The sequence below is a fragment of the Protopterus annectens genome, chromosome 1.part0 (genome assembly GCF_019279795.1).
Source record: "Protopterus annectens isolate FY-2018-M chromosome 1.part0, PAN1.0, whole genome shotgun sequence".
NCBI classification, from domain to species: Eukaryota; Metazoa; Chordata; order Ceratodontiformes; family Protopteridae; genus Protopterus; species Protopterus annectens.
Genome location: NC_056725.1, coordinates 1,628,689,163 through 1,628,715,365, shown reverse-complemented (window position 1 = coordinate 1,628,715,365; position 26,203 = coordinate 1,628,689,163). Strand labels below are relative to the sequence as shown.

At 42.8% G+C, this 26,203-nt stretch overlaps 1 protein-coding gene across 1 annotated transcript in view; it reads right to left on the bottom strand.

The window, feature by feature from the left end:
- The window catches only part of MEI1 (meiotic double-stranded break formation protein 1), a 2,282,292-nt gene that overhangs the window by 1,339,315 nt on the left and 916,774 nt on the right, over positions 1–26,203 (bottom strand). The window contains exon 11 of the mRNA XM_044073933.1: positions 8,580–8,691. Coding sequence (XP_043929868.1) covers positions 8,580–8,691 — 112 coding nt within the window. The remainder of the gene's footprint in view (positions 1–8,579; positions 8,692–26,203) is intronic.

Below are 26,203 nucleotides of genomic sequence, written 5' to 3'. Positions count from 1 at the left end.
ATCTTAATGACACCTGGCTTTGCTCCTGTACTACTCCAGGCTAACTAGTTTTAATAGTTGTGGTCATACGTTTCCTCTTCCCTGACCACCTCATAATCTACGCTCTCTCATGTCTCGACAATCTCTAACCTCATCCTTTTCTATTCAGTTTCCCTCTACAAACCCTTCCTCAGCTTACTTTGAGAAACTACAATGTCTACACTACAATAAGGAATTATATCAGATGATTGTATAATAAAATGTCAGCTATAATAGCATAGAATATAATTTATGGTGTACTTTATATCTTGTATATTTTTTGTATAATTTCTTGTACAAGTTTTGTATAATTTCTTCTACAAGTTTTGCATAATTTCTTGTATAAGTTTTATATAATCTATATATGTGGAGCTTTTCTCCCCAAGCCTCCGCAGAAAATGGGTCTTGTCCCAGTTGGACTTTCCCAGTAAACAAATGTAAAATAAAATAAAACAAAATAAATAAATAAATAAAATGTACTGGAACCAAATAACTACAGAGGGAAAGGTAACAGAATGGGAAGATGCCAAAAATTTATTTGGACTGCAGATTAGAGATTGCCTTCCCTGTCAAGGACTGATATCAGAGTATAGGCAAAGAGAAAGAAATAGGGGGGTCCTAAATGAAAGACCAGCACTGGTAGAGTTTTTAGTAGACTCTAGAGCAGAAGCTGCTGTTGAAAAATAATAATTAGTACAGCATACAAAACATTGCATGACAACTATAAGAACCAATCAGAGGAGGTATGAAAGAATTGGACTGGATAAGCAATTCACAAATAAACAATGGGGAGAAATATGTATGTTTCACAATTATGCAATAAAGTCTAGAAGATTTAGGATCTTTGCTTAGAAGTGTTTACCAAGGTATTTTTATACCCTAAGTAGACTCCAAAGAATTTTTCCTCAGGCTGATAGCAAATGTTGGAGACGTGATGAGGAAGAAAGAGGCCATTGGGAACATATTTCCTGGGAGTGTAATGAGTTGGCAGAATTTACAGATTCCCTGCAGACTGCTCTGTCCGAGATACTTGGTGAGCAAATTGATATAATTAAGGAAATTATTTTTTGAGTTATGATCATACTCTCAAGTTCTCGATGCAAGAAACCTGGACAAGGCTAAAAATATTGGGGGGGACTAAGTCCCCAAAATAAGTACGGATTTTAAATATTTTTCATACAAACTTAGTTGCTAGAATAGCAGGCTTTGCATTATTATATTTTTCGTAAGGATATGAAGTCTGAAACTCAAATGTCTTGTCATTATTTAGTGACTTAAATCCATAATGATTTGCCAGAAAATCACAAATTTTATGAGGAACTGACCAAAAATATTAGCAAAAATGTGGACATTCTGAGAAAATCTAGATAGTTAAGAAGTATGGCTATAATACTGAATTGAAATTGCCTAGACATAGTGAGGCCTTGTTGAGTCTAATTATGGTCGCTGACAAAAAAGCATTTACTAGAAAATGGAAATCCAAGTCTAAACCAACTTTACTAGAAGCAGTAAATATAGTAATAGAAATAAAACAACTGGAATTAGGAACTTTAGAAAATGGTAGGAGCAAATTACATAAAAAATTGGGAATTGTGGGAACAATACATGCAGAGGAGGAATGAGGTTTAAAAGAAGGCAGGATGTGAATGATCTATGTAATGTTTGACTGACAATGACTGGATAGATTATAAGTGATGTATAATGTCTGCAACTAAAATGATGTCAATATGGTTTGTGATGTATAATTTTTGCAACTAAAATGATGTCAACATGGTTTGTTTTCATTTATATAAATGTATGATTGCCTACACCATGTGTAATAATTTAATAAAGACATGTCCTGTTTTAAAAATGAGAGATTTTGTATTTAGTATATAAACTCACTTTCCAAAATACACATATGCATTTTTTTCTGTATTTATGTATTTTGATAGATTATGCATAAGCAATAAATAAATAAAATATAAAAAAGAGAAAATGTAATTAGAAATATGGAAATAGCCACAGTTATAATAAAAAGAAGTTATGTACTCACCATAACGTTCCATCTGAGTAGTTATACTTCATTTTTCTTCAGCCTGTGAGTATTCGGATCTATATCGGATCCGAGCCGGCAACTTTACAAGCATCTGCTCTGAGTTCCAAGCCCCTCCCCCTTACCCATAATACACCACCATCTACTGCCTTCCCTCAGATCGAGTTTGCTGCAAACCAAACTAAACAGCAACTCAAACTAGAAAGAAACCATAACATGACCATAACATGAGAAAGTTCGGGGGAAGGAGGGTGGGACGGTTGAAGAAAAATGAAGTATAACTACTCAGATGGAACGTTATGTGAGTACATAACTTCTTTATCTGAAGTAGTTAACTTCATTTTATCTTCAACCTGTGGGACAGAGTCCCCAGCTACTCACGCCTCTGGGGGGCCCTCATGGAAGGATATTCCGGCGCACCACAGAGCCAAAAGATGCTCTCCCTCTAGAGATTAAATCCAACTTATAATGAGAAATGAAAGTATGCAACTTAGCCCAATTTTCTGCCACACAAATGTCATCCAATGACACCCTAGACCAGAAAGCAGCAGATGTCGCCATAGAATGGTAGAGTGAGCCTTAATCGAACCAGGTGGAGACAATCCTTTGTCTTTGTAAATCTGCAAAATACATAGAGTAATCCATCTAGCTAAAGAAACTTTGGAGATGGCCTTACCCAAAAAGGGCTTAGAAAAGGAGGGCTTTGTTCTGTGCAAATAAAAACAAAGTTGTCTATGAACATCTAGTAAATGCAGTTTATAGTCACCTTTGTTTTGAAAATTTGGGAAGAAAACAGGCAGATTAATTGTTTGATTAATGTTTGAGGTTTGAAAATTTGGGAAGAAAACAGGCAGATTAATTGTTTGATTAATGTTTGATTCAGATGCCATGCTTGGTAAGAAAGAATGGCTCGTGCAGAGAGAAACCCTATCCTTATGGAAGATCAAATAAGGGAGCACAGCAGACAAGGCCTGAAGCTCAGAAACCCTCCTAGCCGAAGTAATAGCCACTAGGAAGGCTGTCTTCCAGGATAGAAACTTTAAATCCACTGAAGCTGCAGGTTCAAAGGGGGGAGCAACCAAGACCTGAAGAATCAAAGTAAGGTCCCAAGGAGGAACAGGATTCTTAACTGGAGGGCGTAAAAGAAAAATTCCTTTAAGAAAAGCCTTACACAATCTAGAAGAGGCCTGGGCATTTATGTTCTTGCCAACATGAAAATTTGAAATAGCTGCCACTTGTACTTTCACAGTGGAAGAACTGGCCCCTTGTTGAAAAATGCTGGCTAAAAATCCTGGACTGCGGATACAGGGGCCGTGAAAGGATCCAGCTTTCTCTCAGATGCCCAAATAGAAAATTGTTTCCATTTACTGCAGTAAATCTTCCTGGTGGAAGATTTGTGAGCTGCTACCAGAATAGCTTTTACTGAAGATGAGAGAACTGGAGTCCTGGCAATTAAGGGAACTGGAGCAACCAAGCTGTCAGCTTGAGGCTGTCCAGGTTGGGCGGACAGATGCCCGAAGGATGAGAAATGAGATCCGGGCAGGGATCTAGAATCCAAGGAGGAGCTAGAACATGAGACCAGAGGAAGGGGAACCAAACATGATGAGGCCAGAACGGGGCAATGAGGATCATCTTGCACCTCAGTCTACAAGCCTTCTGAATAAACTTCGGAATGAGTGGTAACAGGGGATAAGCTTACAGAAGCCCAGGAGGCCAAGCATGGACTAGTGCATCTCTGGGGGTTCCCCTGGTGAGGGGATCAGAGTGAAGAACTCGCTGCACTTCGCGTTGGAAGGAGATGCAAAGAGATTGCAGCAAGCCTGACCCCACGCAAGGAAGATCTCCTCGCCACTGACTGCTTTAAAGACCACTCATATTGCATCAGAATAGCCCGACTCAATTTGTCCACTAAACTGTTGGAGCGTCCCGGGATGTGCGTTGCAATCAGAAACCGACTGGTGGAGATCGCCCACTCCAAAACTGTCATGGTCTCGTGACACAGAGGGTAAAATCTGGTTCCTCCCTGTTTGTTGATGTACCAGACAACAGACATGTTGTCTGACTGAATTGCAATAGTTCCCAGAGGAAGAACAGTATGGAAGGCCTGCAATGCTAAAAGCACTGCTCTCATCTCCAGTACATTGATGTGCAGTCTGGTCTTGATCTGGGATCACGTGCCTTGGACCATCCTTCCCAGATAATCCCCCCCCCCTAGCTGGGAGGCGTCCGTGGTCACTGTGGCTTGGGCTGTGGATGGAACAAAGGGGCATCCCGCTACAATCTCCGGAGACTGGACCAACCAGAGAAGTGACGCCCTGCAGGCTTTGCTGATATGAATTGGGTATTCCATGGGGAGATCCAGCCAAGACCACTGTACGGCTAGAGTCCATTGTAGAACACGCATGTGAAGACGCGTGCAGGGGAGGAGAGAAATTGTGGCAGCCATAGAGCCCAAGGCTCTGAGAACATCCGCCACCGTCGGCATCCTGGGGCCAAGAATCAGTGATACATGAGCCCTTAGACTCTGGACCCTGTCTGGAGATAGGAAGACTTTCAATTGAAGTGTGACCAGCCGTGCCCCGATAAAGTCCAAGATCTGTATAGGATTCAAGAGTGACTTGGGAGCGTTGACCATAATCCCTAAAAAGGCTGCAAGATGTAGGAAGAAATCCCTGGCTTAGCAAAGAAGATGCTTGGTGGAAGCAGTGAGGAGCCAGTCGTCTAGGTAAGGGAATACCTGAATCCCCTGAAGCCTCAGGTGAACCGCTACTACTGCCATTACCTTGGTGAACACCCTGGGGGCTGTGGTGAGACCGAAGGGTAGGCCACGGAACTGGAAATGACTGGCTCCCAGCCGGAAGCGAAGGAATCTCCTGGAGCTTCTGTGTATCTTGATATGGTAGTAAGCTTCCTGGAGATCTATCGAGCACATCCAGTCGCATTCTCGAAGATAAGGTAGAATGGACTGCAGGATGACCATCCGGAATTTCTGAATGGCGACAGCCAGGTTTAAGGTTGACAGGTCCAAAATGGGTCTGAGGTCCTCAGTCTTTTTTGGCACTAAAAAGAACCTGGAGTAAACGCCTAACCCGGACTGATCGGGGGGGATCGGTTCGATGGCTCGTTTTTGAAGTAGCTTGGAAACGTCTGGCACTGCCATCTCCCTTTGAGTGGGTGGGACATCTGAGAGGCACTTTGGTCTGACTGGAGGGACAACAAACGGGATGGTGTAACCTCTGGATATTATTTGTAGCACCCAGCGATATGCAGTTATGAACTCCCATGCCACCGGGTGCAATGATAATCTTCCCCTGACTGCCTCCAGAGTAGGGCAGTTGGGCAACCCCTCAGGGTTGCTGCACAGGCCTGTCCGAGAAGGGCTCCCTAGACCCAAAGTTCCTCGGATCCCTTCTGCCTCTGGGATGGTGTCTATCATGTCCCCCTCTGCCTCTAGGGGATGAGTTGTCCAAAGAGTCCCGGGAAAATGGAGATTTCTGGAACCACATTTTCTTTTGCCCTCTCTGATTCTGGGAAAAGGATCTTTGAGGGTTAGGGAAACGGATTCGGACGGCAGACAAGGTCATCCCGTCTTTCTCACTCTGGACAAGGTGTCACGGACAGTCTTCCCAAACAGAGAAGAACCACTGTAGGGGGCATTCGTAAAAGATGCCTTGCAGGGGTCCGCAAACTGACACAATCTGACCCAAGTGTGTTGCCTCATAGGAAAGCCAGTCCCAGCTGCCCTAGCTGCTCCTTCCGTAACATGAGAAAGGAGGCGCATGGACGTGTTCGACACTGATTTCAGAATAGACATCTTCGCGGAGAACAGACGCTTATCCTCCTGTGACAAAGACTCTGAGGGCGACTCAGTTAACTCTGTGACTAGATCCCACTGCAGTCATATGACGTGTGCCAAATAGTTCAGCGCTCGGATGGAAAATGTCGCTGAAGAATACACTCTCTGCCCAAATCGATCCATAGCCCTAGATTCCTTATCCGGAGGGTGGACCGAGGAACTCTCTTGAGCCAGTTCCCTCTTGGTGGGTGCTGCAACCACCATAGCATCCACAGGGAATCCTTTATACCAGGCCAGTCTGTCAGAGGGTGGAGAGAGAATTTTATCTGGGTGCTTTGGTATCGGCTCTACGGTGTCCGGCTCCTTCCATGCCCAAGTGGTGATAAGATCCACTAAAGGATCTGCTGACGGGGACACCCAGGAAGTAGATGGGCCCATGCCAGAAGCCGCCAGGAACACTGATTCGTCTGAAGGTTTTGGGGCTGACCAACCTCCCCTCTGGCAGATCTCCATGATGTCTCCAAAGGAGACATCCTCGGGAGGTGACCTGGGGGAACCTTCTCCTTCATCCAAATCAATGTCCTCGGTGAGGAACTCAGGGGAGTCCAAGTGCCTCCTTTTGCACGTGTGCTTACGATGCCCCTCCTCAGTGGGACTCTCTGAAGAGGGCTCTCGAGCAGCGGGGAGTTCCTCCATGGGAACCGCCTGGGGCTCCTCTAGCATGGGCTGTACCTGAGACAAGATGAAGGGAGTCGCAACCGAGTCCGAGGGAGTCTGGGCGGAATCCAAGGGAATAGGCTGGGGTCTTGATCCTTGGGAGAGAACCCTCTCCACCATGTTGAATGCCAAAGGAGAGTATACCTCCTTAGAGCCAAACAAGGAGGAAGCTCTCCCCGGATCTGTCATGAGCATCAGAGCCGAGGCTAAGGTAACCGGAGCTCTGAAGGAATGGCCTGGATCCGACAAGGTCGGAGCCGAAGACACATCCATCCCCTCTGGTCCGAATCCCAGTCCTCGGCCCTGAGAGCTGCTCGGATACGAGCTAGTCGGATCTGAGGAACTCAAGGTAATCACTGGAGTCAAGGTTGGTGGAACTATCGGTGCCAAATCCCCAGCTCTGAAGATCCTCGGATCCATGTATCCCAAAACCGAAGGCCGGATCGGGGAAGGAGAAATCGGGTGGAAGAAAGGCATCAAGGTCGCCCCTCCATAGAGAGAGTGGCCTGCAAGACTCCCTTCTGGATTTGGGTCCGAATAAATCTCCTCATCATCCTGTCCATGTCCATTTCTGAAACACCATGAGTCAAGTGAGTGGATGCGACCGACTTGGATCTGGCTGGTGGCTGGGATGATCTGGAAGAAGGCCTTGGCTCCGTAGGCTCTGGGGAAAATCTGGGGGAGTGGAACCGAGGAGAAACAGGTCTCGAAACTTTAGAAGGCGGGCTAGGGAAGGCCTCCTGATCAGGAGACCTCTTACTTTCTTATCCTTGTTTCTCTCTCTCTCTGAATCCTTTTGTCAGTCCCTTTTTTCTTTGTCTCACCCTTTGATAATATCCCCTTCAGCAGGTCTAACGGGAGGGTAAGTCCCACCCTGAGGGGGGGGGGGGGGTTTGAGCAGGAGCTGCAGAAGAAAAAGCCGATGCAGTGACCGTTGATGAATCTAAGGTCGACACTGGAAGCAGGCCTTTAGCCAAGAGTTTGGCCTGTCTGTCTCTTAGGACCCTAGGATTGAACCCTGCACAAATGCTGCATTGGACGGACCAGTGAGAAACGCCCAAGCAAACAACACACAGAGTGTGGCTATCTGCTGGTGAAAGCTTATGGCCACACTCTGTGCATTTTCTAAAGGTTGGTTTAAACTGATCAGACATCACAGCAAAACAAACAACACACCCAGTCACCAAAAAAAAAACCTAGCCTGACCACACACATGCTAAGGAAGGGAAGGAACTACACAAAAACTACCTCACTTTTTTTTGAAAACCAATGAACTAGCGAGGGGGAGGAAAAGGGAAACTAACTCAGTGAAAAACTCACTAGAACAACCCCAAAAAGCACTTACAGTACCACTGAAAGCTCAGAGCTGTGGAGATCACGATGCTGATGCATGAAGCGGCAAACGAGATCTGAGGGAAGGCAGTAGATGGTGGTGTATTATGGGTAAGGGGGAGGAGCTTGGAGCTCGAAGCAGATGCTTGTAAAGTTGCCGGCTCCTATCCGATATGGATCCGAATACCCACAGGTTGAAGATAAAATGAAGTTAACTACTTCAGATTGTTTATTTTAAGCAAAGAATGTTCATTACGGGTCTATATTAAAATCTCGAAGTCTAACAATATCGAATACGATATTGTCGACATGAGAATAGCGAAAGTGCACTACATCGAACGTTTAAACGGAAAATCTCTGTAGGGGGAAATTTCCGTTTACTTCAATGTAGTGCGTTCTCGGATTTGGTATATTTAAATAGGGTGTGTGTGTGGGGGGGGGGCGCAGTGATTATTATCCCCCCACACACACACACACACCGACACATTCACCACCCAATCATTTGGAAAAAGCTAGACAAATTGCTATTTTAATTTCCATTTCTTCACTGACACTTCTGCATTTTGTAGTCCACACGTCTTTAACCGATATTACTGGATTCTGCCTCCAATTTAAGGAAATCCTCACTGACAACAAATGCTTGTTTAATGTGTACAACAGAAATATATCTCTCAGACTTACCACATGCCTCTTACTTGAAACTGGTGGTGAAAAATCAGAGCATCGCATCAGCACAGCTTCTACAAGCAGTTGCAGCTCTTTGTAGAGCACTGGAGTACTCAGGTGTTCCTTCCTGTACCAGGATAAACAGTGCAATTACACCTTCAAACTTCAATAGGAAATTTTATTCATATTAATTGTCCTTACATTTGGTAACCAAGGCAAATACAACAGATACATTCTTAATGCACCAAATGCACTATGACAGGATCATCATTCATGGACTCTATGCTATAGTCCTTCCTTTCCACTAATCACAGTTTCTCACATTTTCTTGGAAGCTCCTGCTCTCAGGGGGGTGGTAATACACTGCCATTACAATCAAGACATAGCAGTGAAGATTTTGCACCTTTATTGCGTAAATGTGCTATAAAATTATGTACCTTTTGCAGTTTTTACCCCCACTCTGCTAATGACCCATTTGTTCCCTCATCACCAGGGGTGAAAGTCGTCAAAGAGGGGCCATCACTGAGGCAGCCAACAGGGGCAGCCTGAAAGTTTTTCTTTTTTATCCCTATAGTTATCTGCACATGATCAATGGTAACCTTGATAGCATCAGGACCGTCCTATCTGTCAGCACCACATGGCTTTTTCTTTGATCTCCATCAGGGAAATCTATAAATCTAAGCCTTACTTAGCCAAGATGGCACAACTCAAGACAACTCAAATTGGCCATATATGCAGCAAATGTTCCAGACCCAACTAACCATTGCAGTCCTTCAAACATCAAATTTGGTAAAGCTCCAGCACTATCATCTGTCAGTACAGCAAATAAAAACAATACTCAATATTACATTTCAGTTTAAAAACATTCCCATCCCAATCAACTCTCATTAATAAAAGCACTCCAAAAAGAAAATGAAAGTTATGTTCTCACCATAATGACAGATACATGTTGCCTTAGCTTCATCTAGTTTAACAAATGGGACTCAGATGTGGTCTTGGCACATCCAAACATGTGGATCTGGGCCTCTGACTTCTTCCCAATGCATAATCTCTCTCTACCTCTCCCTGAATACCTCAAACCAAGTCTGTCCACTAACCTATATGATATGTCATTGAAAAATAAGTTTTGTACTCACCATAACGTTCCACCTATGCTGTCCATTTTCATTCTTTCTCAGCAAATGGGTCTCAGATCAAACCCTGGATCCAGCTCGGCCACATATTTTCCAGACTCTTGGATCTGACTCTAGAGCTCCTCCCCTTACCAGTAATGCCCCTAACTCCTGCATGACCTCAGATCGAGTTTCCTGCTCAATCCAAAAAAAGGATATATCATAACTTACAGAAAATAGGAGGACAGAGTAAGGGTCCAAACAGCAACAGTGGTTCCAGGATTTCTATCAGATCACTCACAAAGGAGAAAGAGAGTGGGAAGGAAAGAAGGAAGTTCAGGATGAATGAAAATGGACAACACAGATGTAATGTTATGGTGAATACATAACTTTTATATCTGACGTCATTTTCATTAATTTCTCAATGAATGTGACAGAGATAGGTATCTTATGCCTACATCAATTACACTTCTTAAAACCTGTTGTCTTTTCAGCCATGTTGAAAGAAGAAAGAAAAGAGGAAACTCTCTCTTTTTTTTAAACAAAGGAAGTTTAGAGAGATGGGGAATTACCAACAATGGTAATAAAGTAGCTACCCTAAGAAACGGGTAAGAAAGAAAAAGGGGTTACCAACTATGGTAACTAGAAATACCTGAGAGAAAAAACTGGTAAAGGAAGGATAGGGATATACAGAAACAGTGAAAACAGATTAGAATAAAGCTAAATAACCTCTACTTTTACTCACGAAAATTTGTGTGATAATAAACCAAAGCTTGAGAGAATATGATCCAAGTCCGAACCATAGGAGCGGCAAACGAGATCTGAGATAATGCAGGAATTAGGAGCATTATGAGTAAGGGGAGGAGCTTGAAAGCAAGATCTGAAAGATATAGAGCCAAGCCGGATCCAAGGTCAGATCCAAGACCCATTCGTTGACGAATGAATGAAAATGACAACATCAAATCTAGGCTTAAACCAAGCCTAGCATAAAGATATTTAAATATGGGGAGAAAAAGCATCCAGCTGAGGTTGATGTTTGCAAGACTCCTTATACAGTACCACCAGTACTCTGAAGTACAATAAATGATAATCTGGAAGGAGGGAGGGATAGGTGTAGAATCAAACGAAAACAGGACAATATGAATCTATCGTTACGGTAAGTACATAACTTTCATATCCAATGTTACCCATTTTTGTCTGATTCAAAAGATGGGATAGATTCCCTAGCTGCCAATTTCCTGGGAGGCATCATGGAAGTATATTCCTGAGCACAACAGAGCCAAAGGAAGAGCATGATCTAGACTGTACATCCAGTTTATAATGAGAAACAAAGGAGTGAAAAGCTGACAGTGTTGCAGCAGCACAAATTTCATCACTGAGCAGATTTTGTTGAAAAAAAAACTGTGGAAAGTTGTCAATGACCTTATTGAATGAGGTATTGTTTTTTTAAGACAATGGTAAACCCAGTTTGTCATCCCCTCTTTTCATCCTTCTTGACAAAGCTAATTCTTTCTTTTCAATAAGTACTGCTTGATTTGCTGCTGTCTAACCTAACTTCAGAATATCTCCCTAAACACTTCATCCATAAAACATCAAGGTCTATGTATTAGTTTCCCCTTAATAGTTTGTCAGTGTTCTGTATAAATGTAGACACCTTGAGTTGAATTTTTTTCTGTAAAAGCACCCTTGAAATTTGACCAATAACTGGCTGCTCACAGGCCAACTAGACTGCTGTGACAAGCACAGTCCCTGACAATACTTTATATATTCACGTCAGTTGTCTAATCAATTAAACAGGGTCTGCCACAGACATGAACATTCTCACTATCTCCGTTCCTGGCTTTGTGAATATGGGCATCCTGAGGCAATGCAGAAATTGCCTCATGTTTACTGACAACCAGTTAATTCTCAAACAAATTGACACGGCATGTGAGAGATGCATTTACATAATGACACTGGAGGCAAAGCTCTCTCTCATAAAAGCACTCCTGATGTCATTCAGGTTGTCAGTAGTACACACACTGCACCCATCACACACAGTTCAAAACAGACACATAGACCCATATATGCTGAGGCACTTAAATGTAACCTTTCTAAATCCCAAAGACTTCCTAGACGAAGTACACATAACAAATACCCTTAAAAGCCCAGAATGCACACTTTCAAAGCAATACCCATATCAACATGTACAGCCGCATCTCATGGAGCCTCTACTTCTAAGCCCATAAGGCAAGTCACCACACAATCTAACATTCTGGTCATTAGAGACTCCACTGTGGGACACCCTTATGTCCCTCACACCAGGCTGAGTAAGGAGAAAGTCACAGTCAGTTGCTTATCAAGGTCAGGATCTGCAACATTACCAACACACTCAGGTCACTGGACCACAAGTACCAATATGACTCGGTCATAGTCCATGTGGGTGTAAATGATCTGAGATGCACCTTCCTGGACTATAATCACATGAATGAGTGAAGCGACTCCAACACAGCAGCTATAATTGAAATAGTTGATTTTATTTAGCGCTTTCGCCTTCCTTTATCACAAACTTCTTCAGAATAGTTTAAAACACTCTGATGTCACCATATAAATACACATCTCCATCTCATGACTGGTTAACACACAAAGAACCCCACCCTTGGTATAGTACATTTGAAAATGTTATTGACCATGTGGCGAAGGCTAAGGATAAGGCATATGAAGAGTTGTATGAAAGGTTGGACACTAAGGAGGGAAAAAAGGACCTGTACTGATTGGCTAGACAGAGGGACCAAGCTAGGAAAGATGTGCAGCAGATAAAGGTGATAAAGGATAATGAGGGAAACATACTCACAAGCGAGGAGAGCGTGTTGAGGAGATGGAAAGAGTACTTTGAGGGGTTGATGAATGAAGAAAATGAGAGGGAGAGAAGGTTGGATGATGTGGGGATAGTGAATCATGAAGTACAATGGATTAGCAAGGAGGAAGTAAGGATAGCTATGAAGAGGATGAAGAATGGAAAGGCTGTTGGTCCAGATGACATACCTGTGGAAGCATGGAGATGTTTAGGTGAAATGGCCGTGGAGTTTTTAACCAGATTGTTTAATGAAATCTTGGAAAGTGAGAGGATGCCTGACTAATGGAGAAAAAGTGTTTTGGTACCGATTTTTAAGAATAAGGGTGATGTGCAAAGCTGTAGTAACTACAGAGGGATTAAATTGATCAGTCACAGCATGAAGTTATGAGAAAGAGTAGTGGAAGCTAGGTTAAGAAGGGATGTGATGATTAGTGATCAGCAGTATGGTTTCGTGTCAGGAAAGAGCACTACAGATGCAATGTTTGCTCTGAGAGTGTTGATGGAGAAGTACAGAGAAGGTCAGAAGGCGTTGCATTGTGTTTTTGTAGACATAGAGAAAGCATATGACAGGGTGCCTACAGAGGAGTTGTGGTATTGTATGAGGAAGTCAGGGGTGTCAGAGAAGTATGTAAGAGTGGTACAGGATATGTACGAGGGTAGTGTGACAGCGGTGAGGTCTGCAGTGGGAGTGATGGATGTATTTAAGGTGGAGGTGGGGTTACATCAAGGATCAGCTCTGAGCCCTTTCTTATTTGCAATGGTGATGGACAGGTTGACAGACGAGATCAGACAGGATTCCATGTGGACTATGATGTTTGCAGATGACATTGTGATCTGTAGTGAGAGTAGGGGACAGGTGGAGGAGACACTGGAGAGATGGAGATATGCCCTAGAGAGAAGAGGAAAGAAGGTCAGCAGGACTAAGACAGAATATATGTGTGTGAATGAGAAGGAGGATAGAGGAATGGAGAGGATGCAAGGAGTAGAGGTGGCAAAGGTGGATGAGTTTAAATACTTGGGATCAATTGTTCAGAGTAACGGTGAGTGTGGAAGAGAGGTGAAGAAGAGAGTACAGGCAGGATGGAGTGGGTGGAGAAGAGTGTCAGGAGTGATTTGTGACAGACGAGTACCAGTAAAAATGAAAGGGAAGGGCTACAAGAAGGTAGTGAGACCAGCTATGTTATATGGGTTGGCGACAGTGGCAATGAAAAAATGGCAGGAGTTTGAGCTGGATGTGGCAGAGTTAAAGATGTTAAGATTTGCACTGGGTGTGATGAGGGTGGACAGGATTAGGAATAAGTATATTAGAAGGTCAGCCCAGGTTGAAAGGTTTGGAGACAAAGCCAAACAGGCAAGATTACATTGGTTTGGACATGTGCTGAGGAGGGATGCTGAGTATATTGGGAAAAAGATGCTAAGGATGAAGCTACCAGGTAACAGGAAAAGAGGAAGGCCTAAGATAAGGTTTATGGATGTGGTGAGAGAGGACATGCAGGTGGTTGGTGTGACAGAGCAAGATGCAGAGGACAGGAAGAAATGGAAACAGATGATCCGCTGTGGCGACTCCTAATGGGAACAGCCGAAAGAAGATGATGATTGACCATTACCCTAAAATCAATATTACACTAAAATCAATTAAGTTTGCAAATAAACTTACAAATCCCCATGCCACAACCATTCATTATATTAAATACAAAGATCTGAGCTTTAAAAAGGGGAAAGTGTTATTTTGTCATTCGATCCAGGAAAATTGTAGAATTTAACCTAACCTGCCATTTCATTTCAATAAATTCCAAGTATTCATCAGTTGGACCCTCTCTTTGTCCCAAATCAACATGGTCTATAATACAAAATTTAAAAGAGTGGTCAGGAAATTCGTGAATATGCCTGTATAAGGCATTGTTGACATTTTATTACCTATGTCATAACAATGCTGATAAACTCTCTGTTTAATGGCCATTTTTGTTTTCCCAACATAAAAGCCATCACAGGCCTGACAAAGCCCAAGACAGACCACCCCTCTTGAGACACAGTAATATTTACTCTTTGGTCTAACCACTGCACAAGGGAAGGGAAGGAAGCAATGGGTAATAATGATACTAAAACAAACTTTGACAGCAATAAAGAAGACAACCCTTTACAGAACCACCCTTTAGAGAATCCCCCATTAAGGCGATCTCAGAGAATTATGAATCAGAGAGGGCAAGGCCAGGATGGATCGAGGCAAAATTTTTATCAAGATCAGAATTTTATGAGGGGGAGGAGGAGAAGGAATCAGAACAATTCCTTTTACAGGAATAATTGATTCTTAATTACCACAATGTTGAGGGGGAGCTTTGTATCATCATTTTAAATAGTTCCAATGATTTTAGAATTTATAACCTGAGTCAGACTAATATTGGAACAGAGTGGGACGATCTATTTGAAATAGGGTTAAACTATGCCCCAGCAAAAAGGGCTAATGTGGTTGAAACGCTTATACAGCTTAAAGTTTTTTTTGTAGGAAGCTGAACCTTGGACTACATTTTAAGGACAATGACAGGGCTTTATCTAGGAAACAGAATATTAATAGGCCCAGCACTTTTATACCTCCCGCACATGCTATGATCCAGCTCTTTGAGAAGCTGTGTGTGCTTGACATTAGGAAGCTAAGGAAGCATTCCACTGAACACATTGTCCAGAACTTAACAGTGGAGGAGAACAAACTATTGCAGCAGATTATTTCCAATAAGCAGCTTAGGGTCATGAAACCAGAAAAGGATGGGGGTCTGGTCATTATGGATGTCAATGACTACATAAACAAAATGTTGGAGATCCTATATAGTGACACACATGTGGAGGTTTCTCGTCATCAACTGAATCTAGCCCACCGGAATATTGATTTGGGTTTGGATGACCTATTACTAAACAGGCAAATTAGGATAGATGAGCATTCATTTTTACATACTACACACCCTCGTATTCCTACTATTTTGGGATCCCCAAAATTCATAAAAACATCACCAGAGCCCCATTCCATCCAATAGTGGACACTAAGGCATCCAAGACTTTTTGTATAGCTAAATTTAATGATTCAAAGGTCAAGCATGTATTAAAAACAAGGCCCTATCTGTTTAAAGATTCCTGGGACTTTTTATCCAAAATAAAGCAGGACCTCTGATGACAAGCTATTGATGGTCACTATTGATATATGTGACTTATTCTCTGTTATACCACACGAGCAGGGACTTAATTGGTTCTCTGATTTTTTTGGTCATTAATACGGACTTTGACCATAACACCACAGACACTTTAAGAACACGTATAGAAATGGTGTTAGAGAACAATTTTTTTGGTTTTCGAGGGACAACTTTTTAGGCAAACCCAAGGGGTAGCGATGGGGGCCTGTTGTGCCCCAGTGTTTGTCAATATAGTGTTATCCCAATAGGAAAACCTATATATTCTTGATTCCCCTTACAGAGATTCCTGAGCACTATATGGACACTGCCTGGATAATATAGTATTGTTCTGGAGGGATGGGATGGAAAAGTTGAATGAATTTTTTGAATATATAAATAATACAACCACCTTCTTGAAGTTTACTATGGTAGTAGATAAGGACAGATTGAACTACTTAGATGTCACAATCAAAAAGAATTATGACCATAAACTTTTTTCATCCCTGTTGTACAGAAAACCTACTTACTCCAACTCATTGCTGCATTACAGCAGTTGGCATCCCATTCACCAGAAGAAAGCACTGGTGAAGGGACAGTACGTTAGATTGGCGAGGATGATTTCTGGGTTGGATGATTTTTTGAGCGAATGTGTGGTACTGCAGGGTATATTGGTTCAGAGAGGTTACCCTGAGGGATTCATAAAATCATTATGGAGGAAGTGAAGCACAAAAGAAAGGAAGGGGTATACCACAGTTTGTTGAGTGCTGAATTTAACCTTATGGAAGAAGGTGACAATAGGACTGACCCTGGGTTTGGAAGAGTAATGATATTACCTTACAACATTGATTTTTATGACATTGGAGACATTATTACCAAGCATTGGAGTATTTTCAGCCTGGAACTAGATGCCAAAGATAGTGTACAAGAAGGAAGTGTCTTTTAAGGGACTATTGGAAAGGGTAAATTCCCTGAATGAGAGTGGAAGAAGCTACAAATGTGGTAAATGCCCCCAATGTAAATTCATGTTGGACAGAGAGTGTGTCAGTGTCAGGAATTTTGGAAAAATTAGACCAAAGAGAAAATATTACTGTTCCTCAAGAGGGGTGGTCTATCTTGGACTTTTAAAGCTCAGATCTTTGTATTTAATATAAGGAATGGTTATGGCATGGGGATTTGTAAGTTTATTTGCAAACTTAATTGATTTTACTGTAATATTGATTTTAGGGTAATGGTCAATAACGTTTTAAAATGTAATATAGCAGGGGTGGGGTTCTTTGTGTGTTAACCAATCATGAGATGGAGATGTGTATTTATATGGTGACATCAGAGTGTTTTAAACTATTCTGAAGAAGTTTGTGATAAAGGAAGACGAAAGCGCTAAATAAAATCAATTATTTCAATTATAGCTGCTGTGTTAGAGTTGCTTCACTCATTCTTGTGATTCCTGGTTCGTGGTTTCTGGTTTTTCTTCCTAGACTATATGAAGAGAGATATCAAGCTTCTCTTGGAATATGTGTCCCAGGCTGGCATAAGCCTACCACTTAGCAGCATTTTACCTTCTCCAAGGATGATGCCATAATATGAGAACATGACTGTTTTTAATAATTGGCTTAGTTTCTGGTGTCATTCTAAGGGGGTGCAATATTTGTCAGCATTGAAGGAAATTGTCAACAGACCAATCAGCTTTGCCAGGGATGGTGTGCACCTCTCCCTGCTAGGCTTTCAAATATCAGCAAAACATTGTCATCCCATAATGCCTTTTTTTAGGCAATGCCAAACTGAAAGTACCTCCAACATATCAAATCAAAACCAAGAAAGTCTGAGGTGCTACTGTCAAGTCTAAACCAAACAATCCACTTCCTACAAGTTCTTCTCACCCTAGACAATGCTGAAGTCTGTGTGGTCACTGAGCCATGGTTTACAGCCATGGAGAGCACAAAGAGCACACAGGCAGTGCAAGGTAGTACCACCTTCCACACATTTAGACCAGTTATTACACAGGTGGGAACTAAAGGTGGAGGTTTCTTGATTTAAATCAAAAATAAATAAACCTCAAAGCTGGGGAAACATGACAATGCACTTGGGTTTCTCCATGTTCAAATCACCTTAGGCAAAATCCCATACCATTTCCTTGCAAGCTATAGCTCCCCCTCTATGACCCAGGAAATGCATAACATGTATTTAAAGTTACTGGAAATACTCACCATCCAATCCAGTACCAAATTCATGAGCAACTTTAATTGCCCCAGTATTAACTAGGAATCATATATGACACCAAACATAAAGGCAAAGAGATTCCTGGATTTTGTAAAATCAGACTCCTTGGACCAAACTGTCAGTGCAGCAACTAGGTGTGCAACCATACTGGATCTGGTCCTCACTAATACACATCCCCTAATGTAATGTCTTCTTTGGTAAGGTCAGACCACAAAATAATCTCCTTTTAAGTAAAAGAAAACCTGGAACCCCAGCTAACCCTGGAATATTCAGGAACTACTCTAAGGCTTACGTCCTACTATTAAGTGATAACCTTCCAAACTTTCAAGCCCCCATAAACCTTGAGAACACTGCTGCCTATGAGGAACTGTTCACAAAAACCCTCTGCAAGCATGTTAATAGCTGCACAGAGGAAGCTGTATCCACCAGGAAGCAGTACAGGACTATATCAAAAAACAAGCCACCCTGGTGGGATCATAATATCAATAGGCTGTATAACAGAAGGAAGAAATCATAGAAAACTTAGGAGATGTAGCACCCAACACAATAAAATCACTCTCATCAAACTAAACAAACAACTCAGAGGACAAATAAAGTCTACCAAAGACAAATTTGAGATAAATTTGGCCTCTCAGGACAAGGACAACCATAAGGCATTCTTTAGTTATGTCCACAACCTCAAAGGCAATACACAATTGTGTGCAGAGCTCATTGTTAATGGAGCCACCTATACTGGGCCAGAAGATATAGCAAAACTGTTGACCGACAGATTCAGCTCCAACCTTACCATGTTTCTCCCTCAACCTTCCCTTAGTAAATACCATCAAATATAACTCTCCCTGCTATCACTAGGGAACAGGTCCTTAATGCTCTCTCTACGGCTAGGAACATTGCATCAGTGGGTCCAGATAACATCCCAGAATGCCTTCTAAACAGCATGAAACATGACTTCTCAGGCCCTCTAGAACTGCTATTTAATGGAGAACAGCAACAGTCATCCCTCTGCACAAGGATGGGCCATCTGAAGACCCTGGAAACTATAGACCCGTAAGTCTCATTAGTCTCATATGCAAAGCCATGGAAAGAATTATGATGGAAATGATCAATAATGATACAGGAAACCTCCAGACATTGGACCCATCCCAATTTGGGATCATCAAGGGCAGGTCATGCCTATTCAACCTGCTGACGAACTTCTTTGAGAAGGTCACCAAAGCAATAGATGAGGGCATAATGTTTCACACTGCCTACCTTGACTTGGCCAAGGCATTTAACACAATATCCAACTCTGGCATTGTTGACAAACTCAAGACATTAGGTATAAACCTTTATGTCGCCAGGTGGATAGGCAGCTGACTCACAGACAGGACCCAGGAAGTTAGAACTGGGGAGTCCACCTCTACATAGAGGCCAGTCACAAGCAGAGACCCACAGGGATCAGTGCTGGGACTGCTCCTTTTTGGCATTTACTTCTCTGAAGTCAAGGTGAATGTAAATGGCCTCGGCTGACTAAATTTGAAGATGATTGCAAATTAGGAGCACTCATAGAATCCCCCACCAACAGAAATGCTCTTCTGGAAGGGCTGACACAGATAAATAACAAGTGCCTAGTTGAGTGAGCTCTTAAAAGTTTTGGTAATGACATACCCAATTTATTGTAGACAAAAGATTTACACTTGGTAAGCCATCTTGCCAAAGTTAATTTGTAACTGATTTACCTAGTTTGGAATATGCAAAGGAGACATATAGTTGATCAGATTTTCTAACTTCTTTTGTTCTCCCCCCACATTTGATATCTCTCTCCCCCCTTTGAGCTCTCTCTCTCTCACTCACCTTTTGACCAAACTTCTTTCTCCGTGCTTTGATCTCTCTCACCTTTGATCTCTCTCTGTCCCTCTCTCTCTCTCTCAACCCCTTGATCTCTCCCTGTCTCTCTCCTTTCTCTCTCTCTCCTTTGATATCTCTCCCTCTCTGATCTCTCTGTTTCTCCCCACTTTGATCTCCCCCCACGTAACTATCTAGGAACATCTAACAAGTGCAACATGTACTCCTTTGTTTTCAAAATTTGGAAAGAAGACAGGCAGGTTAATGGACTGGTTGATGCTGGATTTTAACACCACCTTAGAAAGGAAAGAAGAGTTGGTTCATAATGTTACTCTATCCCTATGAAAAATCAAGTAGGGAGGTTTAGAGGACAGTGCTTTAAGTTCAGAAATTCTTCTGGCAGAGGTAATGGCCACTAGAAAGACAGTTTTCCAGATCAGAAAGTTAAGATCACATTTTGCTACTGGTTCAAAGGGGGAATGAATTAAGTTTTGCAATACTAAATTCAAGTCCCATGGTGGAGTAGGGTTTTTATAAGGTGGTCTCAACAGAGAGTGCCTCTCAAGAAGGTCTTATAAAGCTTAGATGAAGCAAGGGAAGAATTCTCAAATCCAATATGGAAGTTAGAAATTGCTGCCAAATGAGCTCCTTCACTGAAAATTGTTACCAAAAATTCAAGGACACTTTGTACAGAGGGCTGAAAAGGGTCACTATATTTCTGATGTGCCCAAAAAACAAACCTCTTCCATTTATTTCTGTAAAGTTTCCTCATAGAAGCTTTATTGGCAGATAAAATTATATGATGGACAGGAGAAGAGAGCATAGGCTGTCTGGCTATTAATGGAAGTGGAAAAAGCCATGCTGTCAGCTTTATATTTGAAATATCAAGGTGAACCATGCCTGTCAGGTGAGACAGGAGGTGTGGAATCAGATCCAGAATTCAAGGTGGGTACAGTAGATAAGGCCAAAGAAAAGGGAACTAAATCTGTCGAGGCCAGTAAGGTGCAATAAGGATGACTTTGCTCTTCAGCCTGACAGTTTTCTGCAGAAATGTGGGGATCAAGGGAGTCGGGTGATAAGCATAGAGGAGAATGGAGGGCCAGTTGTGGAGCAGAGTGTTCCTCTGTGATTCTCCTGGTGGGGAGATTTGGGCAAAGAAACTGCTGCACTTGTTTAGGGAAGAAGCAAAAAGATTGCAGCAAGGCTGAGCCCACTGACAGAAGATCATTTTAGTCAGTTTCATGTTGACAGACCACTCATGAGGTAGTAGAATGGACTTGCTCATTTTGTCTGCTATCACACTGGACTTCCCCCGAATACGCATTGCTATCAGAAAGTGGCTGGATGAGATCGCTCATTGCCACACCCTGAGGACTTCTCGGCACAAGGGGTAAGATCTGGTTCCTCGTTGTTTGTTGATGTCCCAGACTACTGACATATTGTCTGTTTGAATCACAATTGTCCTGAAAGGGACAGAGTCTTGGAAGGTCTGCAACACTAAGAGACTGCTCTTATTTCCAAGACATTGATATGTGTGTTGGGCTCTTTGGGGGATCAAGTGACCTGGACTGTTTTTCCCAGGAAGTGCCCCCTCCACCTAATCTGGGATGCATCTGTGGTCACAATGGCTTTGGGCTGCGGAAGAATGATAGGATGGCCTTGCATAACCGGGTCTGATTGAGTCTACCACCAAAGGAATTTCTTACATGCCTCAGTGATTCTTATTTGGGTTGATTTGTTGATAACGAATTGACCATTGTGTTGCTAACATCCATTGAAGAATTCTCATATGAAATCTTGTTAGAGAAATTAAAATTATGATGGCTGACATTGAACCCAAAGGCTTGAAGAATCAACTGGGATGAAATTTTGGTACTGTGAACTATTTTCCTGACCTGTAATCTGATAGTCTGCACTCTTGCTAGAGGAACAGAAGCTGTTACTAATACCGGGTTGAAAACTGTTCCTATAAACTCCAGTATCTGAGAAGGTTCTAACGAAGATTTGTTGTATTTTATGGTAACTCCCAGAAGGGAGCAAGTTCAGTGTACCTGATCTCTCGCTCCTATGAGTAGATACCTAGTTGGGGCAGTAATGAGCCAGTCATCTAGACATGGAAACACCTGGAATTCCTGTAGTCTCAAGTGAGCTGCTACCACTACCATGCATTTGGTGAACACCCTGGGGGTGTGTGGTGAGACCAAAGGGCAAGGCTCTGAACTGTTAGTGACTGTCTCCCAGCCAGAAGCGTAAGTACATTCTGGATTGTCTGTTTATTTTTATGTGATAGTACATATTTTGAATATCTATCAAGCACATCCAGTTGTCTTTGCCCAAAAAGGGTAAAATGGACTGAACTGAGACCATCCAAAACTGATTTGTTCAAGTTGCTGAGATGAAAAATTGGTCTCCAGTCCCTTGTTTTCTTTGGCACTAAAAATAATCTTGAGTAAGTTCTGCACTCTATCTGCCCTGGTGGGTCCTCTTTGATTACTCTTTTTTTTTTTCTTCTAGCAGCTTTTGTATTTCTAGAGTTGCTGCTGTTTTCCTCTGATTGTGTAGAACATTGTGAAAAGGGAATTATATAACCACTGGAAATAATCACCTGCACCCACAAATCTTTTGTGATGTCTAGCCAGCTCTCTGGTGCAGGGAAAAATGACCACTGACTGCCTCCAGAGGGGGACAATTGGGACTCCTTTCATGACAGCTGATAAGGTCTGTCAGAGAATGAGTCTAAACCCTTGGTTTTGTGGGACACCTCTGCCACATGGGTGGCGTCTTCCATCTTAGTTCCCCCCTCTGCCTCTGGGGGAACTATCTCCATGTGGAAAGGACCCTGGGATTTTTTTAACCACATTTTTCATCCTCCTCATTGGTTCCTACAGAAGGACCTTTGAGGGATAGAAAAAGATACTCCCACAGTAGAGAGAGTCTTTCCATGTTTTTCACACCCGGAGAGTGTGTCCTTCACTTTGAGGCAGAATAATGAGGTTCAGTCAAAGGGGGCATTGCCAAAAGAGGACTTGAAGGGTTCTGCAAAGTCACACAAGCGCATCCAAGCATGACTACTAATGGAAATACCTGGACCTGCTGCCCTTGAGGTACTCTCAGCTGTATGAGAGATAAGCCTCATGGACGAGTATGAAATGGACTGTAGGGTCACTAACTGTAAGGCCACAGAGGCCTGAGTCTCAGCAGTAGTGTTCCCTGAAAGAGATTTTAACAGTTCTTTTATCAAATCTCTTTGTAATGTAGTGAAATGTGCCAGGTAGTTCAGTGACCTAAGAGTGAAAGTTGCTGAAGCATAGACACACTTCCCAAACCTGTCCAAAGCCCTATCTCTTTCATACATTAGGTGCCTGCTTTGAGTGGATAACCAAGGAGTATGGTTATTCTTTATTCTGTTTGTTCTAGTTGGAGACAAACTATTCAGGGTTTTCAGGAAAAGTGAGTTAAATTTGTATACAGCTTCACTGAGTGGAATATATTTTTTAGAATAGACCAGTTATTGAAGCTTAGAATTCTTTTAAATGTATCAGGATTAAAATTATTGAAGTTATGGGAAGGTCTAAGTAAGTGTTGTTTGACAATGATGGATAGTGACTTTGTCTGCATATACAAGGAGGTGATCACTGAGGGACTCAGACAGGATGTCACTGGAGATGTACCTAGTGGAATCGGACACCAATATCCAGTTGAGAATTGTGCCACTGTTTTTTGGTAGTTATGGGTGGCTGCAGTGGTGCAGCAGTTAGCGTTGTCACCTCACAGCAAGAGGTTTTCCGATTCGATTCTCGGCTGGGGTGCCTTCTGTGCAGAGTCTGCATGTCCTCCCTGCGGTTACGTGGTTTTCCTATGGGAGCTCCGGTTTCCTCCCACATTCCAAAGATATGCAGTAGGTGTACTGGATACTCTAAATTGGCCATTGGTGTGAGTGTATGCGTGAGCGAGTGGTGTGAATGAACTACCGTGGCAGGGCTAGCCACCCGGCGGGTGTACATTTTGGCTCCAGATGATTCTCAATGCAGAAGTGACACCTTGACCCCATGTGCAAAATGGGAAAAGGGGTTGAGGACAAATGGATGGATAACATATGGGGAAGTTAATGAGTTGAGTCAGTCCAAATAGGTTTAGGCTAGTTGATGGACGTTTTGTGGAGGTAATCTGCCAATCAAAACTGACGTCACCTAGGATTATCTTTTCTTTATAAACTGTATGTGAAATTAAGTTTCGGATGTTTTCTAGGGTTGTAGCATTATTACCAGAGGAATATAGAGTACTATAATACATAGTTGCTTATAGGTTCATAGGTGTGTACTAGGCTAATGGCCCTGGAGCCTTTACAAGCCTAGCCCATAGAAGTGCCCTGGCATCGTGCCGCCCGACATTAGTCCCCAGTGCCTCAATCAGGTACAGCCACTGAAATGATCCCTGGGGTGAACTTTTTATTACCCATCCACTCTTCAAGATTTCTCTTATAGAGGGACAGCGAGGTGTTCTGCCTGACATGTATGGGAAGTCTATTCCAGAGCATGGGCAGTCTCTGGGTGAGGAACCTGTCCTTCCAGCATGTTCTGTTGATTGTGGTAATGAGGTTGAGGTCTCTGCAGCATGTGATCTGGCGGGATTGGGATTTCTTTAGATGTAGCATTTCTAACAGAGCTGAGTCAGACATGGCTTTGTAAGTCCAGCAGCGATTGCCTCTAAGCAGGCGATATGAGACAGAGAATAGCTGGAGTCTTTTGAGTCTGTCCATGTAGGATATGTGTTTAAAGCCTAGGATCCTCTTCGTGAGGTAATTCTGTGGCCTCTCCAGCTGTTGCAGGTGTCTAGTGAGGTACATGCCAAATGAGGCACTGCACTCAGTGATTGGTCTAATGAGGGAAGAATAGAGAGAGATGATGACTTCTTTCTTCCTGGATGCAAAACCCTTGGTAATGAGATGCGCCACACTGAAGGACTTTCTGATCACAGTGGCAATGTGGTGGTCGAAGGAGAGGTTGATGTCAACCTGCATCCCCAGAACTCTTATAACACCTTCAGTGTTCAGTGGGCTCCCATCAATGTGGTAATTAGTGGGAACTGAATTTTTACAAAAGGGGATGGCGACATATTTTTTGGTGTTAAGCTTAAGGCCATGGTTTTGACATCAGTCATTGGTCTCAGTGAAGCCTTTCTGTAGGATGTCTGCATCACTTGGGGAGATAATAAAGGCTCCCAGCTTGCAGTCGTCTGCGAACTTGGTCAGCCAGATTCCCTTTGTGTTGGCCTGGACTTCTGAGAAGTAGATGCTGAACAGGACAGGACCCAGCACCAATCCCTGTGGGACACCACTCATGACTGGTTGGCAGTCTGACTTGGAGTCCACTACTATCACACTTTGTGTTCAATCTGTGAGCCAATTTGCAACCCACCTAGTGATATAGGGGTAGATTCCTAGTTTGGTGAGTTTATCAATAATTCCCTTAGTGAGGAATGGCATCTAAGGTCTTGGCCAGATTGAGGTAGGCTGTATGCACTGCCTTACCTTCAACAACAGCCCTGGTGACTGACTCAAAGAAGCCAAACAGGTTGAGCAGGCATGATCTCCCTTTCACAAAGCCAAATTGCATGGAGTCTAGAGTTTGGAGATTTCCTGCATCTTTGTTAATCAGGTCCATGATGATGTGCTCCATATTTTTAAGTATCAGATTCGTGAGGCTAATGGGGCAATAATTCCCAGGGTCGGTAGTTGCACTCCCTTTATGGAGAGGGATGATTGTAGCAGTGCGCCATTCGGTAGGGACAAAGCCTGAGGTAAGGCTGTGACTAAACAGGGCACACAGATGTGGTGCCAGTTCACTTTGTAGTTCATGTAGAACACAGCCAGGGATATTATCGGGTCCCGTGGAAGCTGTATTCTTGGCCTTGGACAATGCAGCTTTAACTTGTGCTGCAGTAATGCTGGGTGCCTGGCATTCTTCCGGTGTTGTGATTGGTGCTTTGGGGGGAGGGATAAAGTTGGCATTGAATCTGTCAGCAAGTATGTTAACAATGTCTGTTGGCTCGGTATAGGAGGTACCATTGTGCAGTATCTCAGAGCAAAGCTGGGTATTGCCATGCAGGTTCTTGATATAACTATAGAAGCCTTTGTGATTGTTTTTAGTGTCTGCCACAATTCTGACTTCATAGCTGGCTTTGGAGGATTTGATGAGGGATCTCACAACTTTTTGTTGAGGCTAATAGGGGAGTTTTTCCAGTCTTGGGACTTCACCTTTTTCTGCAACAGTTTTCTCCATCTGTAGTAGAGTTTATTAATGGCAGGGGACCACCAGATTGTTTTCCTTTTTTTGGAGGAGAGTGTCTTGGTTCTGTTGGGTATGGCTAGTTCCATGCATTTATGTACATATTCGTACAGTGCACTGGTGTATGATTTGGCAGTCATGCAGCTATTTTCCATTGGCATGGGTGCCATGAAGTTAGCCACCTCTGTTTTTAGGAGTCCAAAGT